Source organism: Rhipicephalus microplus, chromosome X (genome assembly GCF_043290135.1).
Source record: "Rhipicephalus microplus isolate Deutch F79 chromosome X, USDA_Rmic, whole genome shotgun sequence".
Lineage (NCBI taxonomy): Eukaryota > Metazoa > Arthropoda > Arachnida > Ixodida > Ixodidae > Rhipicephalus > Rhipicephalus microplus.
Window position 1 is genome coordinate 314,369,416 of NC_134710.1, and position 20,467 is coordinate 314,389,882.

Below are 20,467 nucleotides of genomic sequence, written 5' to 3' on the forward strand. Positions count from 1 at the left end.
TTTCTGCTCTGTAGCTAAGTACCGGCAAGATACAGCTGTTATATACTTTCCTTTTGAGGAATAGTGGCAATGTACCTGTCATAATTAGAGAGTGCTTGCCGAATGTGTTCCACCGCATTCTTATTCTTCTAGTTACTTCAGTCTCGTGGTTCGGCTCTGCGGTTATTACCTGCCCTAAGTAGACATAGTCTTTTACGACTTGAAGTGCACTATTACCTATCTCGAAGCACTGCTCTTTTGCCGAGGTTGTTGTCCATTACTTTTGTTTTCTGCAGATTAATTTTAAGACCCACCTTTCTGCTGTCCTTGTCTAACTCCGTAATCATGAGTTGCAATTTGTCCCCTCAGTTACTCAGCAATGCAATGTCATCGGCGAAGCGCAGGTTACTAAGGTACTATCCATTAACGCTTATCCCTAACTGTTCCCATTCTAGGTTTCTGAAAACCTCCTGTAAACACGCGGTAAATAGCATAGGGGAGATTGTGTCCCCCTTGCCTTGCACTCTTTTTGATTGGTATTCTGTTGCTTTCTTTATGAAGCACTATGGTAGCAGTTGATCCCCTGTAAATTTCTTCTAGAATGTTCATATATACTTCATCTACGCCCTGATTCCGCAGTGTCTGCATGACGGTTGATATTTCTACTGAATCAAACGCCTTCTCGTAATCTATGAAGGCTATGTATAGTGGTTGGTTATACTCTGAGCATTTCTGTATTACCTGATTGATAGTATGAATGTGGTCAATTGTTGAGTAGCCTGTTCGAAACCCTGCTTGTTCCTTTGGTTGATTGAATTTTAATGTTTTCTTTACTCTGTTAGCAATTACCTTTGTAAATAGCTTGTATACTACAGAGAGCAAGCTGATCGGCCTGTAATTCTTCAAGTCCTTGTCATCTCCTTTCTTATGCATTAAGATGATGTTAGCGTTCTTCCAAGACTCTGGTACCCTTCCCGTCAGGAGACACCTCGTAAACAGGGTGGCTAGTTTTTCTACCACAATCTGTCCTCCATCTTTCAGCAGATCTGATGTTACCTGATCCTCACCAGCAGCTTTGCCTCTTTGCATGCTCTCCAAAGCTTTTCTGACTTCTTCTATCATTACTGGTGGGGTGTCATCTGGGTTACTCCTAGTTCTTATAGTATTAAGGTCGTGGTTGTCTCCGCTACTGTACAGATCTCTGTAAAACTCCTCCGCTATTTTAACTCTCCTATCCGTATTGGTAGTTATTTTGCCTTCTTTGTCACTTAGTGTATACATCCGACTTTTGCCTATCCGAAGTTTCCTCTTCACTGCTTTGACGCTCCCTCCGTTTTTCAGAGCGTGTTCAATTCTCTCCATGTTATACCTTCTTACATCGCATACTTTACGTCTATTAACCAGCTTCGAAAGCTCTGCCAGTTCTATTTTGTCTGTTGTACTTGACACTTTCATGCTTTGACGCTTCTTAATTAGGTTCTTCGTTTCCTGGGAAAGCTTGCCAGTGTCCTGTCTAACTACCCTGCCTCCAACTTCCACTGCACACTCCGTAATGATACTCGTCAGATTATCATTCATTGTATCTACGCTAAGGTTGGTTTCCTCACTAAGAGCTGAGTACCTGTTCTGCAGCGACACTCTGAATTCTTGTACTTTCCCTCTCAGTGCTAGCTCATTGATTGGCTACTTGCGTATCAGTTTCCGTCGTTCCTTCTTCAAGTCTAGGCGAATTCAAGACCGTACCATTCTATGGTCACTGCATCGTACCTTGCCAACCACTTCCGCATCCTGCACGATTCCTGGGTGTGCAGTTATTATAAAGTCTATTTCGTTCTCATTTTCGCCATTAGGGCTCCTCCATGTCCACTTGCGGTTTTCTCGTTTGCGGTAGAAGGTATTCAAAATCCGCAAATTACTGCGTTCTGCGAATTCTACTAGTAGCTCTCCTCTAGCGTTTCTAGTGCCGATGCCATAATCTCCTACTGCCTGGTCTCCAACCTTCTTCTTCCCTACCTTTACATTAAAATCGCCCATCACTATAGTATACTGTGTTTTTACCTTACTCATTGCCGATTCCACGTCTTCATAGAAGCTTTCAACTGAAGCGTCATCATGGCTGGATGTAGGTGCGTAAGCCTGTACTACCTTCATCTTGTATCTTTCATTCAGTTTAATTACAATACCTACCACCCTTTCGCTAATGCTATAGTACTCCTCTATGTTGCCAGCTATGTTTCTGTGAATTAGGAACCCCACTCCCAGTTCTCTTCTATCTGCCAAGCCCCGATTCAAAGGACGTGCCCATTCTGTAGCACAGTATAGGCCTCATCTGTCCTCCTAACCTCACTGAGCCCTATTATATCCCATTTAACACCCTCTAGCTCCTCGAATAGTACAGCTAGACTTCCCTCACTAGATAAGGTTCTAGCATTAAACGTTGCCAAGTTCAGGTTCCAATGGCGGCCTGTAGTCCAGAGATTCTTAGCACCCTCTGCTGCGTTGCAGATCTGACCGCCGCTTTGGTCAGTTGCTTCGCAGCTGCTGGGAACTGAGGGCCGTGGGTTATTTGACGTATGCATGTGGGACTTGAATATATATATATATATATATATATATATATATATATATATATATATATATATATATATATATATATATATATATATATATATATATATATATATATGTTTTGCTTGTCTCTTCTATTGTGCCGTCCAGCTTTGCCCACTTGTTGAGTGATTTATCACTCACACTAATTTAGACACTCATGAAACGCTGCGAAGTTTTACGCGTTGAGAGTTGACTGAACACTTTTCCTAATATATGACATTCTAGCGCTCCGAAGTCATTATTTTGGCATGTATAGGAAAATTAAGTATATCAATAATTGCAGTGGCAACTACTTCGCATGTCATCATGCTATTCTCATGAACAAGCATTCAAAACACGTAGAACTGGAGCTGTTATGCGTGCACGCAAGAGAAATCGTCAGGCAATGAAGTTCTTCAGACGTACCCGCCAGCATTCTCCTCAAGCGGCGCCTCGAAGGCGGTGCGGATGACGGGCTCGTTCGGCGCGGTCTGCTCGGCACGCAGCTGCATCTGCATGCTGCGTGACCGCAGGTCAATCTCCTGGCTTGTCGGGTGTTCATATTCCAGGTGATCCTGCGGCCACGACTCGAACGAACTCTCCAACTCCCTGCGCCGGCCGCGGCCAGAAAATTAACTTGGCGTTTTTCACCGGAGCTCCATGCGACCCCCTTTGGTTTATAGAGCGTGTCTCATTCTACACTGATCCTAATAATTAAATAGACAAGAGCACCACAAGTTAGAGAGAGAGGAGGGCTGGAAGTGTAACGCATTCTGGGCCTGGTATACAACCTCCAATTTTTTCACGCAGGACTGCAGTTGTGAACGTCAGCAGTGGTGTACTATTACTTAGCTGTATTGCATAATATTTATTGAATGCCCTATAGTAATCTGTGCTACAATACAGCTGTATTTTGCGTCTCTTTCAGCCTGAGGTTATCTTGGCGGACATTTGAGTGGGTGCTTGAATTGATGTTATCTTAAGCGTGCATCGTAACGTAACGAATATATATATATATATATATATATATATATATATATATATATATATATATTGACTGTTACTCATTTGCGATGTGTGTTAAGCATTATTGGGCAGAGCATGTCCAAACAAACTAAAAAAACTAACAAAAATGGACGCAAAAGACGCTGCTGTGTGTGACAATCAGCTGAAAAAAATTTAGCGAACCTTCAGACTCGCCACATTGATCTGTTACGCTGAAATTATAACTTCTCTTAGATTGAAAATTAATAAGGTCACTTATGCAAAATAAAGTAAAATTCAAACTACCGGTATTTTTACTAAAGCTAATTGGGTATTGCGGGTAGCGACATCTCGTGTCGGCTATATAGTTTAAGCTGAGAGAATGTTAATCTGGTTCTGAGCGGCAGTGACCAATATACTACGGTGTACATAAGTGTTCACGCAAACGTCAAAACAGACGCAATAGTTAGCACGTGATCATTCATATTTACATCTAAGAATGCACTTATGTTTCACAAGCACCCTTTCAATCACAATGTGGTTGGACTAAGCGTCAGAGAATATGTCGCCACCATCGTTGCTAGTTTTGTACACAGATAGCTAGGGTGGGTAAGTAATCCGGGTAAGTATCCGAGTATTTATCCGGGTGGTCTGAGGTATATTACAGAACTAGAGTCAGTTTCAAAAAAGCTTTCGTTTTGTTAGTGATCATTGTAGTTTGATGGAAGCCTTCACTACAATGATGCCAAGCGTTAGGATTGAATACGCTCTGAAAAAAAAGGGGGGGGGGGAAGCGAGAATGGAGCAACGAGCTCCGTTTCTCCTTCGGCGCAGCGATTTTCTTCCTTTCGGGTGCTTTACCTCTCGTACCCTTTCATGGCAAGGACCAATGGAGCAAACTTTCTCCCATGGTGTTCCAGTTTCTCCTCAACCATGCGGTCTTGCAAGCGCGCATGCAAACGCTGAGTCTAGCCGGCCGCAGCCAGTCTCGTGCAATTACTTTTACCTACAGTTGATGCAGGTGATGCAGGAATGACGTTTATTTTTTTTTGTTTTGTGGGTATAGAGTAAAATATTTTCTTTTTTTTCTCGCCGGGCACTCGCGCGAAGCTCCCAACACTGCCGTGTGTCTCTCGTGTTGTTTTATACTACCAATTTGTCACGAATACAAAGATCTCTGCTTCCTCAAGTAGTCTTGCTTTATCGAATACCTTAGAGTGTACACAAATATTAATTTTTTTGGTGTCGATACACTTGGTAAGCATACGCGTTTTAGTTTCACATGGTACTAATAAAAACTCATCAAGTGAACGAGGCGCAGGAGGAAGCATGACAGCTGATTTTTTCAACATTCTCGCAAACGTGACACCACTGCACAGTCCATGTGTGAACCACGGTCATGCACAATTGCTGGAGTCGGTCCTACGTGCCGCTACCACCATATGATAATCAGGCACTCCGTGGTGGAGGTCTGCGAATCAGTTTCCACCCACATGGGTGTTGTTTGCATTTTGCCCCTATCCAAATACGGCCTACCACGGCACGGCAGGTGGCAGCACAAAAGCAAACGGGTGAACAATTTCACCCAGCGTTTATTTGACAGACTGCGTTATAATGATACTAAACGCTAAGCAACATCATAACTGCACTTTTCTGAAAAATACACCACTGAGTTCTGTCAATTAAACAAAAAATTTGAATCGCATGTGTTTGGATTTGCCCATGCCAGCACTGAGAATTAGGACGGAATTATGCACGCATGCAGTATGCTTCTCCTATCCCCATGATTCTGCTTCGTCAACAAACAATGCACTTTTAGTAACAGCTGTGCGCAGCAGGTAAGTACTAAGGCTCTCACTCACCTCTGCAAAAGAGTATTCCAGAGTAACAGTAACCACCACAGCAACAGCGCTAAAAACATAATTGTGGCACAATGACCGCAAGCTGACACGCGAGGCGAATCGCCAGACGTATCTGTATCAGTGAAGTATGTAGGCGCTATATGTTATATTGTTATACTAAATTCGTGCACTTTAGCGCTAGTTCACTCACTAAATAAATTGAGCTGCCGCGACGCCAACAGCCACTGACTTCGCTCACGATAGAACACAGTCTGGTGTGAGGTAATCTCCTGTTTTTCTCGCTCGACTGGCGTTGTAACGTACGTGTACCCCCCTGAGACGGCTGTTACCGCATCAAAAACATTGTCATTGCAGGGTTAGCAGTGCGCTGTATCCATGGGCACTGACCACACTTGTGGAAAGCGCGTAAAGAGAGTGTAACAAACGTTAACGCGAGACAACTAAATGAAGTCGAAGTGCCGAGCGGCTGCATTTCCGATGGAGGCGGAAATGTCGAGGCCCGTGTGCTCAGATTTGGATGCACGTTAAAGAACCCTAGGTGGTCAAAATTTCCGGAGCCCTCCACTACGGCGTCTCTCATAATCATATGGTGGTTTTGGGACGTTAAACCTCACAAATAAATAAGTCAAAGTGCCGATGAAAACAATATCTGGCCTGCATGCTGCTCCCTCTTCGAGTAAGAAGTGGGGAAAAAAAAGACATTACCTCCGAAATGGCAAGCTTGCGGCAAGCGTTCACTGAAATCACTCTGTTCATTGTTCATTGAAATCACTCTGTTTTAATGTATGTATATGTTTCCGAATGTTCATGTGTATATACGCATTATTTCAGCATACGTAATTTGTCCGGTGTAAGCGAGTAATGTATGAATGGGCTGATTCACCAACTATCCGCCGAGGAGCTGTGTGGGTATGTCAAGAAACTTCACCACAGACAGCTCATTATTTCAGTGTCGTTCAATTCCTGTATATGGCGCCAGCTCCCACCCACTTCACGGCCGTGGTGCCCTCACACCTCCAGCTACTAATAACGTTGAACATATATCTACCCCTCAAAACTATGCACTGCTGAGCCGGAATTGTTTCGCTGAGATCGAGTCTACGGTTTGGAGGCACGTATCGTGGCACATGGCCTCGTAAACGTGCGCATAACTTCGCTACACTATCTGAATCTTCGAGAAATAACTACAGCAAGCCTAGCATGCAGTCTTTGCGTGAGAACTCCGCAGTATCTGTCTCTTTCAAAGTGAACGCCGTCCCGCTGGTTGAACAAAACCTACCAGCTCCGTCGTTTTGTTTCGCGATGTTTTCATCACCACAGGTTCATCTGCTTGACTTTGTGATCATTTTGTTTGATATCAAGCTCAGCGGGACCATTTTCTTGTGATTGTCAGTGCCGTGTACTTCTTATCACTCAAGAATCGATGCACTCGCAAGGCCTAGCCACTTCGCTAACCCGGGGTAGCGGGGTCAGCCATCTTGATTCCGACAAGGACAAACAGTTTCTCCTTGGCAAAAAGAAAAAAAATGTTTCGCCATTTAAGGACGAACATTGAGGCCATCATTGTTTCTACCTAAATGGCGAGAACGTCGCTTCATTTTTTTAAGAGTGGGAAATACTTTCCTACGACAAATACTAGCACAAGAGCCTTCCGTTAGTGCGCATTCTGGTTCCTTACTTTATATACATAATAAAATTGACAAGGTCCCTTAAGCAATCACTTAAACCGATAATCACCCTACGAATCACCATAAAATAAGGCCATCTCAAAAAGTGAAATAATGTTAAAATTTAACAGCCCAGCTTCATTCCACTGCGTATCTGTTTCTGCATTGTTCACGCAACGGAACACGCGCTCAGCGTTAGCATTAGAAACTGGTGCTCAAATTCAGCATATATGGTGGGCAGCGTCATCAGCTTCTTATCCACCCATTTGCCTAACCTTCCTTTTTCGCAGCTGCGCTGTGCATGAAGGCGCCTCCATGCGCCTCGATGCGCAGCGACCTGCTACCGGGCTGCGCCCTGCTGTAAGGGATCCCATGGGATCGTGCGCGCAAATCACCAATACAAAAAAAAAGCCAACGACCTATGATTTATCTTTATGCTTCCTTGCTATTTATCTGTGAATAATAGTAAAAGGCCAGTAAATGCGCCAGAACTGCAGTCTAAAGTAGTCGCGCATGAAAAGATCTATGAACCCTATCTAAAATTTTGGTCTCCAGACGAGGTCGCACCCACCAATATTGCACTTAGTACCCACCATCTGTAACCCTGTGGTCAATAGTACAGTGTTTTCTCATTTTACAAATGAACGAAAAATAATTTCATTTATTTTATGAGAAGTGAAAATGCTGTAGGTGCGAGTGCGAAAATTGGGGGCACGTTAAAAAACCCCTGGTGGTCGAAATTTCCTGAGCCCTCTACTTAGACGTCGCTCATAATCATATGGTGGTTTTGGGACGCTAAACCCCACTAATGAGTGAATGAATTATTGTATGACAGGGCACATATGTAGCATCCTTTATATTTCAACTATAGACAGTCGTGGTATTGTTGGTGATGCCTGAGTGAGTGCTGTTGTTCGCCGCTGTGGTGTAGCGGTTATGGTGCTTTGATGCTGACCCAAAGGTAGCGAGTTTGATCCCGGACACCGCGATCGTATCTCGATAGAAGCACAGTCAGGGCTCGTTAAACAACACCATATGGCAGATATTGGCGGAGTCCTCCACTATACCAGGTGCCTTTATTATAATTACATCGGAGTTCTGGCACGTGAAACTCTAGATACTACTATTATCATTACGACTGAGTCATGCTTATTTGGCAAAATGCTGGTCTTGCGCGGGCGACTGGCTTCATGCGATGAACTTTAATAAGCACAGAACTGACAGACACCCTCAAAACCGCAGAGTGGTCCAGGAGGATGTCAATTGAATAACTGTGAAAGACTACCGCAGGAAGCTGTAAATATTTCACATTCTTCCTTCCTTCCTTTGCTTCAACGAGTTCGATCGACGAGACAAGAAAGGCGAATGCATCTGTACCAGCATTTACTATACTGCTCTATGGAGAAAATGGTGAAATGGGTTTGCTCTGCATATAATTCATCTTACCATTTCTGGAGTTCGTTGAGGCAGCCCTGCTCGTCGTACCACGAAGAGTGTGGCGTGGGCGTCGAGTCGCGTGAACGCAACTCCAGCTGCGAGCCGGAGTGCGAGCCGAGAGACGGAGAAGTAGCCGCCTTGCTCATACTGACCTTGAGTGGTGTTTGAGGGCGTGGGTCAGGCGAGGACGCTCTGCGCAGCGGTTTGCCGCTACGCGACCGCTTCATCTCGCACGGAAGACACTGTAGTACAGCAGCGGTTCGGCGATCGTTCTTCTTTTTCCTCTCAATCCCTATATATACGGATGACTCGTACCCTCTACGAGGAACTGGCCAAAAAATGTGGAAGTCTGAATCTAACTTATCTCTGAATGAGGAAGTCACCCACCTCAAGGCGAAAAGAACGCACACGTTGTCGCAAAATAAAGTTTTATTGTCTCTTTCAATTATAAAAAAGCCGCTAGTCAGAAAAATTAAATTAGCAAAGTGCAGCTCTATAGAAGCAGGAAATCAAAATAAAGAAGTGAACATGGATATGGAGACGTTTCTGAATGCTTCGCTGAGCTCAAGATCTGACAGGACTTGTTTCTCTTTTACCTATAAAAAGATCGAGGCCCGCAACTTTTTCAGGACGTCACAGTGAGAATTAAAATGTGTATTTCTTTCTGCCTCGAGGGTCGATATACAATATGTTGCGTGTAGTGGCATATATACGCAATTACGTAATTTTACGTATTTATGCATTACGCATTTATGCGTTAAGTATTTACGTAATTTACGTGTAATCTAATGTGATTATGAAGGATACAAGCTTGGGCAAGCGGCGAGGATATAACTGAATATACCAACAGCGCAACATAATAGTAGTTACAGCATAATTACTGAAGTAAAAAGCAAGGATACAAATAGCGCTGACTTTCAGCAATGGTTAAATAGTGGAGTGTACATATATACGTGAAAAAAATAAAGATTGGGCATGCGTAGAAAGGTTCAGTAAACAACCACTGCAATACAATGTCAGCAAAACTACTGTCTCTTGTCGATAGAGATTGAAACAAATACACAGCTTCAAAATGATCGAGATACGCAATCTCTCTTTGCAATAGCGCAACTGATGGCGAACTTACACATGTACCGTCAAACTTACTTATGTGATAGGCTTTATTTATCTCACGCGAGGCCTGTGAGTGGTGCTTGCCTTTTACTTCCCTGCGCTCAATCCACTGCCGCCATCTCGGTAGTGGATTCCGATGTATCCTTGAACCGCATTGTGTACACTATTATTGTGCTCTCTTAAGCTCTCGTTCTAGCACATTCCGGTTTGCTCTATGTATATCTTACCATAGGATACTGGAAGAAGATCATCATCATCATCATCATCAGCCTGACTACGTCCACTGCAGGACAAAGGCCTCTCCCATGTTCCGCCAGTTAACCCGGTCCTGTGCTTGCTGCTGCCAATTTATACCCGCAAACTTCTTAATCTCATCTGCCCACCTAACCTTCTGTCTCCCCCTAACCCGCTTCCCTTCTCTGGGAACCCAGTCAGTTACCCTTAATGACCATCGGTTATCCTGTCTACGCGCTACATGCCCTGCCCATGTCCATTTCTTCTTCTTGATTTCAGCTATGATATCCTTAACCCCCGTTTGTTCCCTAATCCAATCTGCTCTCTTCTTGTCTCTTAAGGTTACACCTACCATTTTCTTTCCATTGCTCGCTGCGTCGTCCTCAATTTAAGCTGAACCCTCTTTGTAAGTCTCCAGGTTTCTGCTCCGTAGCTAAGTACCGGCAAGATACAGCTGTTATATACCTTCCTCTTGAGGGATAGTGGCAAACTACCTGTCATAATTTGAGAGTGCTTGCCGAATGTGCTCCACCCCATTCTTATTCTTCTAGTTACTTCAATCTCGTGGTTCGGCTCTGCGGTTATTACCTGCCCTAAGTAGACATAGTCTTTCACAACTTCAAGTGCACTATTACCTATCTCGAAGCGCTGCTCCTTGCCGAGGTTGTTGTACATTACTTTCGTTTTCTGCAGATTAATTTTAAGACCCACCTTTCTGCTCTCCTTGTCTAACTCCGTAATCATGAGTTGCAATTCGTCCCCCGAGTTACTCAGCAATGCAATGTCATCGGCGAAGCGCAGGTTACTAAGGTATTCACCATTGACTCTTATCCCTAACTGTTCCCATTCTAGGCTTCTGAAAACCTCCTGTAAGCACGCGGTAAATAGCATTGGGGAAATTGTGTCCCCCTGCCTTACACCCTTCTTGATTGGTATTCTGTTGCTTTCTTTATGAAGCACTATGGTAGCAGTTGATCCCCTGTAGATTTCTTCCAGAATGTTTATATATACTTCATCTACGCCCTGATTCCGCAGTGTTTGCATGACGGCTGATATTTCTACTGAATCAAACGCCTTCTCGTAATCTATGAAGGCTATGTATAGGGGTTGGTTATACTCTGAGCATTTCTCTATTACCTGATTGATAGTATGAATGTGGTCAATTGTTGAGTAGCCTGTTCGAAATCCTGCTTGTTCCTTTGGTTGATTGAATTCTAATGTTTTCTTTACTCTGATAGCAATTACCTTTGTAAATAGCTTATATACTACAGAGAGCAAGCTGATCGGCCTGTAATTCTTCAAGTCCTTGTCATCTTCTTTCTTATGTATTAAGATGATGTTAGCGTTCTTCCAAGACTCTGGTACCCTTCCCGTCAGGAGACACCTCGTAAACAGGGTGGCTAGTTTTTCTAACACAATCTGTCCTCCATCTTTCAGCAGATCTGATGTTACCTGATCCTCACCAGCAGCCTTGCCCCTTTGCATGCTCTCCAAAGCTTTTCTGACTTCTTCGATCATTACTGGTGGGGTGTAATCTGGGTTACTGCTAGTTCTTATAGTATTAAGGTCGTGGTTGTCTCGGCTACTGTACAGATCTCTGTAAAACTCCTCCGCTATTTTAACTATCCTATCCATATTGGTAGTTATTTTGCCTTCTTTGTCCCTTAGTGCATACATCCGACTTTTGCCTATCCCAAGTTTCCTCTTCAATGCTTTGACACTTCCTCCGTTTTTCAGAGCGTGTTCAATTCTCTCCATGTTATACCTTCTTATATCGCATACTTTACGTCTATTAATCAACTTCGAAAGCTCTGCCAGTTCTATTTTGTCTGTTGTACTTGACACTTTCATGATTTGACGCTTCTTAATTAGGTTCTTCGTTTCCTGGGAAAGCTTGCCAGTGTCCTGTCTAACTACCCTGCCTCCAACTTCCACTGCACACTCCGTAATGATACTCGTCAGATTATCATTCATTGTATCTACGCTAAGGTTGGTTTCATCACTAAGAGCCGAGTACCTGTTCTGCAGCGACACTCTGAATTCCTGTACTTTCCCTCTCAGTGCTAGCTGATTTATTGGCTTCTTGCGTATCAGTATCTGCCGTTCCTTCTTCAAGTCCAGGCGAATTCGAGACCGCACCATTCTATGGTCACTGCATCGTACCTTGCCAATCACTTCCACATCTTGCACGATTCCAGGGTGTGCACTCATTATAAAGTCTATTTCGTTCTTATTTTCGCCATTAGGGCTCCTCCATGTCCACTTGCGGTTTTCTCGTTTTCGGTAGAAGGTATTCAAAATCCGTAAATTATTGCGTTCTGCGAATTCTACTAGTAGCTCTCCTCTGGTGTTTCTACTACCAATGCCATAATCTCCTACTGCCTGGTCTCCAGCCTGCTTCTTCCCTACCTTTGCATTAAAGTCGCCCATCACTATAGTATACTGTGTTTTTACCTTACTCATTGCCGATTCCACGTCTTCATAGAAGCTTTCAACTGAAGCGTCATCATGGCTGGATGTAGGCGCGTAAGCCTGTACTACCTTCATCTTGTATCTTTTATTCAGTTTAATTACGATACCTACCACCCTTTCATTAATGCTATAGTATTCCTCTATGTTGCCAGCTATGTTTCTGTGAATTAGGAACCCCACTCCCAGTTCTCTTCTGTCTGCCAAGCCCCTGTAGCAAAGGACGTGCCCATTCTGTAGCACCGTATAGGCCTCATCTGTCCTCCTAACCTCACTGAGCCCTATTATATCCCATTTAACGCCCTCTAGCTCCTCGAATAGTACAGCTAGACTTCCCTCACTAGATAAGGTTCTAGCATTAAACGTTGCCAAGTTCAGGTTCCAATGGCGGCCTGTCCGGATCCAGAGATTCTTAGCACCCTCTGCTGCGTTGCAGATCTGACCGCCGCCGTGGTCAGTTGCTTCGCAGCTGCTGGGGACTGAGGGCCGTGAGTTAATTGACGTAAGCATGTGGGAGGTAGTGGCCAGATACTGCACCAGGGTGGCCAATCCTTCTCTGGTGAGAAGAATAGTACAGCTAGACTTCCCTCACTAGATAAGGTTCTAGCATTAAACGTTGCCAAGTTCAGGTTCCAATGGCGGCCTGTCCGGATCCAGAGATTCTTAGCACCCTCTGCTGCGTTGCAGATCTGACCGCCGCCGTGGTCAGTTGCTTCGCAGCTGCTGGGGACTGAGGGCCGTGAGTTAATTGACGTAAGCATGTGGGAGGTAGTGGCCAGATACTGCACCAGGGTGGCCAATCCTTCTCTGGTGAGGGAGTGCGTTTTCGGCGGTGTTTGCCAGTGAGGCCGCACCCCAGGCCTCTTAATGCAGTTCCATCAACACGCGGATTTTTTTTTTAATCCGGTTGGGAACTGCGCGGTACCGGGATTTGAACCACGGACCTCTTGCATGCGAGGCGGATGCTCTAACCACTACGCCATCGCCGCAGCTGGAAGAAGATATACGACACTAATAGCACAAGGTACAAAGCGCGTTCTCTGTTTCACAGAGCCTCTTACTCTATTTGCAGCTGGATCATGAATCAACTTACAATGCTTTGATAGCTTTTCCGGGGCGGAAAATACAACAGTTATACCAGCGCGTTTCCCGATATGTGTGAAACACCGTGCGGATAAGGTACTGTAACACAGTTCATAGGAACTGAAGCATTTTGAGGCTCAGATTGCCCTCTCAGCCTCAAGATACGTCAATTCCTAAGTACTGTCTTGCCATCCCTAAACGTATACGCAGCGCTTGCCGCTTTGTCGACCATCTGATTTGTCGCAAGTCCCGCAAGATGACTGCCCGCTGCGTGCCACACAGTGCATGAACCATTCCGGAAATAGATGGAAGGTGTTTTCTTTCTCAAGCGATCCTAAAAGAAAATTCTTTTTTGCGGTGAGAATGAACAGTGACAGGTGGCAGCCGACGATATCCTCTCGAGTATGCAGCGAGAATATCGCAACCTTAGATGTTGTTTTACATCACCTTACCTTTGCTAGGTAGGGTACTTGGGGGACGATTTTTGAAATTGCGTGTATATTAGGACAGTGCTTGATTAGACTATTACAAGGTATGTGTGTGGTTTAGACGTTGTGTTTGTGCGCGTACTTGTTGCCCCTTACCAAAATCCAACGTTGAACAAACTGGTAACCCCAAATGTTTTCATGACATTTGAATCGTTCTCATAGATTTCGTGTTCTATTCTGGGTGTGCTTAGAAACAGTACTTCCACGGTCTCGGACATCTTCTGTCGTTTTGTTTTACGCATGAAGGTCTGATTATAGAATTTTCGCGTCTATAATGCATCGAAGTCCTGCCATGGTTCTGCATCCGCGCAAAGAGTTTGCGCAAATAAAGTGCCACATAGCTTAAAACACATTTACAGGTGTATCCTTTAACGGCCTTCCTTCTCATGAGACGAAATGCTTATGAATGATTCTATACTGGCGGACAACTTTTCTTGGCAATGAAGGGAAAGCTACGGTGGTGGAGCATCTGCTCATGTACTACTCCGCAAAGTAGTCCGACTTGACGCGCATCTCGCTCCGCTGCGCCATAGGCGTAGCCAGGGGGTGGCACACAAGTCCTGTGCTCCTGTTTCTCCCCTTACTTTCCGCCAAACATTTTTGTTTCTTGATGACTCATGGAGCGCCCTTTCCAGTGCCCCTTCTCTGAAAGAAATATCTGCCTTTGAGAATCTAGCAAGGCAATATTTCTCCAAAATGTTGAAGAGTCTTTCTTACATGTTTCCGTAGCTCGGCATACTCACTCATGAGTACACTCCCTCATACTCAATTGAGCGAGATCAGTATGAGTGAGTATTCATGAGTATAAATAGAAGTGAGTGTGAGTAGAAGTGAGTATGAACGTGAGTGAGTACTCCAAATATGAGTAGAAGCAAGTATGAACATAAGTGGGTACTCATGAGTGTGATTAGGCGTGAGTGTGAACCTGAGTGAGCACTCATGAGAATTAGTACTCGTTAGTATGAAAGCACTCAGTAAAATGAGTAGTTCGGAGTATGAACGGGAATGAGTAGTTTTGAGTGGGAGTGAGTTCTCATGATTGTAAGTCGACGCTAGTGAGCACTCAGTATAAGTAGTTGCGAGTGTAAACGTGCGTGAGCACACATAAGGATGATCGAGTAGGCAGGATCATGAACGTAAATGAGTACACAAGTGTGAGTAGTCGTTAGCGTGAATCTGAGCGAATATTTTTTAGTGTGAGTAATTGTGAGTGTGAACGTGAGTGTGTACCCATGATCTTGAGTCGGTATGCCACACAGAGAAACGCGGTGACAGACGTAGTGAGTGGTCGTGCTGAGGAAGTGCAATAATTGTGCTGATATCATCTAGCAGCAGTTGACTGCCGCTAGATAAACCAAATTGATTCAATGCGATTAATTTCTTAGCAAACTTCGGCGAATTTGAGCGTATCTATCTATCTATCTATCTATCTATCTATCTATCTATCTATCTATCTATCTATCTATCTATCTCTCTATCTATCTATCTATCTATCTATCTATCTATCTATCTATCTATCTATCTATAGCGGCCTACGACGTTTAGCCCTTCTGGCCATTTCAATAATGGTATGAATAGAAAAACTTGTATGGCATAATGTGACTGTGTGATCAGTATAACTATCTAGTCATAACACAAAAATCATGATACGAATGTGATGAATGTCATGAATTTTATTTCATAGTCTTGCTACTCTTGCGGTAGTTTTGTTCATAAGACATATTGCAAAACTGGTATAGCATGACATTGACATAAGTGAGAAACCCTAACATGGAAATTGTGACATGCATGTCATGTAAGTCATGACTACATGCCACGCTCATGGTGCACTCACGGTCGTTTCGCTGCTTCACATATACCAAATTCGATGTTACGTGATGTCAATGGGTGACGAAGGTATATGACTGGTGCAAACAGAATAATCATGACATGCTTGTCATTGAAGAACATGACAACATACTATGTTCATGATGCGCTCGCGGCCGTTTCGCTAGATTCACATATACCGAATTTGGTATCACTTGACGTGAATAGATGACGAAGGCAAATGCCGCGTTCAAATATCATAATCATCATATACGCGTTATGTAAAACATTACTACATGCTACGCTCATAGTGTAGCCGCGGCCCTTTCGCTAGCTCCACATATACCGAATTTTGTTTCACGTAACAATATTTGCTGATAAAGGTAAATGAAATGTCCGAATATGATAATCATGACATGGCTTGAAACGTTGTGCTGATCTTAAAGTGACGTATCAATGTCCCTCATTCGTGCTTTGCATATCATCGATTGCCACTGTACGTGGGATCCGCCAACGTTTGCGGTATAGTGTTAGCTCGATAACAGAGGTTTCAAGGTGGAAGATAACAAGAAAGATAACTACCCTTCAGAATAAGAGATTTGACTTTTCTTGAAAAGGTAACTGTCACTCGTGCAACATATTGCAATCGGCTAGCGTGTAGAGAACGATGCCGGATACTCTAAACATCACGCGACTAGCATTTTGATGATGCGCGGTTCGTGGGAACACCATGTCCTCGAGCGACGGCGCACCATTGCGTTGGCGCCCGTCTCGGCGCTCAGTGGGACCGGCGCGTTAATGGTTGAAGGGGTGGGTTATGTCCGTGCCGGTTTCTTTTGAATAATGGTGGCTGAAGGTCCCTCATGTTGCAGTCCGAGAAATGTTTACCTCTCTTCGGTACTTCAGTAAAAATAGGGAGCAAAAGCAGGCCATTGTGAGAATTACATCAACGCTTAATTCTCTCTTTTTTTATAAGTGATGGAGTATGTTGTCAATTGCTCGACCAATGCTGCCTCCCTCTCCCTCCACTCTTCTAACTCGGTGGTCAAACCCTGCGATGCAACTTTGTGCCTCGTCATGCCAAAACCAGAACACGCCTATGCAAGCAAACAAAGAAAGGGAGAGAGAAACAAACAGGAGAACTGGTTGAAAAACGTCAGGATAAAATGTGGTCTTGTACGTTCTCTTGACATCCAACAGAGAGTCTCCCAGCGCATCGGAGGAACGGAGCTTCAGGAGCTCAGGCAGCGGGCTTGGAAGGACAGACGAAGACCGTGAGCTGTCAGCTGCGCCCGGTGGCTGCTTCATTGGAAGCTGCTCCGCGGGCAGTTGGCGGTGGTCCGGCTAACGGAGACAATACCTCGCGCTGCAGTTACTTGGGGTTTGGATACCAGCTACTCATCTCGATGTGTGACGCTTTGGCAGAGAGAAAAGCAAGCAGAACCATCTTTGACGTCCGCGTTGATTGCATCGCCTTCGGGCGCACTTGTTGCTCTTCTTTCGCGAGTGCCTACTGCGCACGCTTCACAGACCTCGTATTGAAGATAGTCGAAATAGTTAAATGTGAGAAACTTGGCCGTCTGAGTTCCTGGCGGTAAACTGGCTTGATTGTCACTTCATCTTGTTGGTTTTCAGTTAATTCAGGATTACCACAGCCAGAGCTTTTTGTGCCTTTCAGTCAGCGCTTAATGCATTCTGGAGTGAGTCATATGTGATGCGTCATGCTAATTAGGATGCATTATTTCGACACTAAATTATAACCCGTATCTCATCCATTACGGTATCGTTGTACACCATTTTGTGGAAAAATTAGGTAAACAACTCGATTTGAGTTATGTTGTATGGAGCTCGGGGCTAATTTCAATCACCCAGGTTTTCTCAATGCGCATCATAATTGAAACTCGCCGAGATTCTAGCACTTGATCTGGTACCTATTTTAGTGTTCTGGAGAGACTCGACGCGATTTTGCTAGCCGTGATTCGTTCTACGACGCGTCCGAGTCTAACCCACCGCGTTATGCCTTAAACGAACCAGCGATTGGCAGGCATAAACAGGATTGTTTCGAATTATGAATCCAAAATACTCGTTCATGACTGCCTTCCGTTTCACGTTCATAAAATTTCTATAGTTTCCTTGTGCATTCACCTCTGTCTATTCGTAAGCGAAATTTATATATTCTCCTCCTTTTCTTCTGAGTAGACGGGTTGATCCTGCCATGGAGTTTTCATAGGTACACTAGAAAGAACTCTGTCGCTAGTATCTATCGTAGCTGCAATGCATGGCGCTTCAGTAAGATTAAGAATGATGGGTATAGCTCATTGATATGTACCATTTTTGTTTGGTCTGCTCTTTTCCGCTTTGCGTGGCTTAGAGCTGCTTTGTCAGGAAACGACAATCAGCAAAAGTTTGGCAGTAGCTCTTCACTACCTTATTTTTTTAGGCTCTCTGAGATTGAAATAGGCTCAGAAAGTTCGCAACGGTCTAATATTGTATGTGAAACAACACCAAAACACCGCAATAAACAAAGCCACAAGTGCGTTTGAAGCCCGCAAGTATGAGGACTAGGGAAATACGCGTCCCACCAACGATTCCATGGTCGCTGAACGATACGAGGGACCATTGAAATCTGCTCTAGCTGAATTTTCTAATCTCTATAGATCTTCTCCCTCCCATCTTTGTGATATTTCTGCACCTAACGATGTGTTTTACTGCCTACAGAATCAGCTGTGTTCAAGGGTTTGTGTAATTCATTTGCTGTTGCGTTGCTTCCATGATGGACCCTCCAATGCTCCATTGACCAAGCCACAATGGCATGTGATTACGTCATGGATATCCCATAGTGACGTCACTAATTTTGTTGATGTGTGGTGTCGTCATGACGTATTGTCGCATTGTCACGTGATTTTTTTCATCATTCGTGGTGACACCGCCGACACCACCAGTCAATTTTCGCTTGTGACGAGGCACCTAAAGCCTTCTGTTTAATGAAGGTTTGCGTTGAAACAATGTACATAGGCTTCCACGAAGTCTCTTCCAGTTTTTCGGTCTATACCTCTTTTAACAAAAAATATGCCTATAAATACAGCAAATAAATTTTCCTGTCATAGAGGTGTCACGTACGTGTCTTATTTTCAATCTAATATTACTGTTATGCATGCATCATACAACTGAAGACAATAGCAATAAAGTTTGTGTCGGTTTATGCATATCCCTTACTGAATTAACCTCTACAGTCGTTCTGGTTATTTTGTCGTTTCTCCCCACAAACCAACAATAAAATAATTAACTTTGTTTTATCAAAGTGGGTCCAAAAATGCATACAGTGCGTAATGAAGATCATAATTTTATTCATAAAGCGATTCCGCTCAATCCTGTTCTTCCAGGGTTCGTAGTTTGTTGCATTTGCTTGGTCGGTCTTTCTCCAGTTAAGAACAGTTGAGCATTGGTATCTCTCTAGGGTGGGTGCATCATTGCACCCGCCTCAAATCGCCATTTAGGGACCAGATCAAGGTATTTCAACACACGTGATCAGCTGTCACCTGATCGTCATCCATACATCCACAGAAAAGTTTGCCACAGATGTTTCTGCCTCACTAGCAACGACACGCGTCGGGGTATGACGATTCGCTCAATATGCTGTGTACCAGAAAACTTATCCCCGATATACGTGAGATTTTTTGGACAGCTTAGCTGCGTACGGCTTGGTTTTTCCTGACCGCGTCCGCGGACGCAAAGCCGCGTAGACGACAGTTTTGGCGAACCAATGAATTGAATAATTCAGAGATTTTGCATCAAAAAAAAGGGGGAGGAGGAGGACTTCTGACGAGAACATTAACGTGAAGGTCTATAAATAGGCGGGCATGAAAGAATGATGCAAGTTTTTTTGGAAAACAAAACAATTTTGACAAGAAACGGACAACATGTCATTTTCGTACTTTCGAAAGAACAAGCGTACTTATACTGAAACCACTGTTGACAGCCTTCACGCGCAAAAAAGGCACCGAGCTTTTGGAGTGCATTTCGCTTTACTCGCTCGATAAAGTGAATAATGATCATATATACATACACTGTATCAATATTCATCAACTCAGAACCACCACAGTAATAGCTTCCCTCTCCTCACATCGTCAGAGTAGTCGAAGGTCTCAAATGTTTTCTTAGCAACTTGAAGTGCCTCTAGCCAAGCAGCATTGTGCGATGCGTGCAAGTTTTTAATTAACGCAAGCCATTCAGAAAGGAGGTAATAATTCAAGCGATTATGGTCACTATCAACATCATCAATAATTAGGTCGTATTTAGGTAAATGCAAGCCAACGTTACCTATGTGCAAGGTGCAAATTTTAGCGCCAACGATGTTGTTTATCAGGGATAATGTATCCACGTTGTGGCCTTCAAAAGTGACATGATGAACACGCAACACATTTGAAAGATAAAAATGCGCAGTTTTGGGCTTGTTTTTTTGTTAGACACAAAAATAATGAGAACTAACAGACAATCATACCAAAGAAAGTAGAGGGGAAGTTTTTAGAAATATTTGAAGTGTAAGTGTGAAGAAAGAAAAGTGGACAAAAAGAAAAGCTGCCGTGGGCAGGGACTGAACCTGCGATATTAGAAAAACGCATTTTATTCTCTACCAACTGCGCTACGCGGCAGCCCTCCCCCTGTTCAATTTATGTAGTATACATGTGTGTTTAACTCAGTGGCATATTTCTTAGACGTAAATATTTGTTGGGGGCGAAGACCAAGAGCAGCACAA

The 20,467-nt window shown here is 43.9% G+C and overlaps 1 protein-coding gene across 1 annotated transcript in view; it reads right to left on the reverse strand.

Annotated features, from left to right (window-relative positions):
* The window catches only part of LOC119188149 (uncharacterized), a 32,604-nt gene extending 23,829 nt beyond the window's left edge, over positions 1-8,775 (reverse strand). Inside the window, exons 1-2 of the mRNA XM_075881550.1 lie at positions 8,528-8,775; positions 2,995-3,177 (exon numbers count right to left, since the gene is read on the reverse strand). Coding sequence (XP_075737665.1) covers positions 2,995-3,177; positions 8,528-8,745 — 401 coding nt within the window. The 5' untranslated portion in view covers positions 8,746-8,775. The remainder of the gene's footprint in view (positions 1-2,994; positions 3,178-8,527) is intronic.
* Between the last annotated feature and the right edge of the window lie 11,692 nt (positions 8,776-20,467).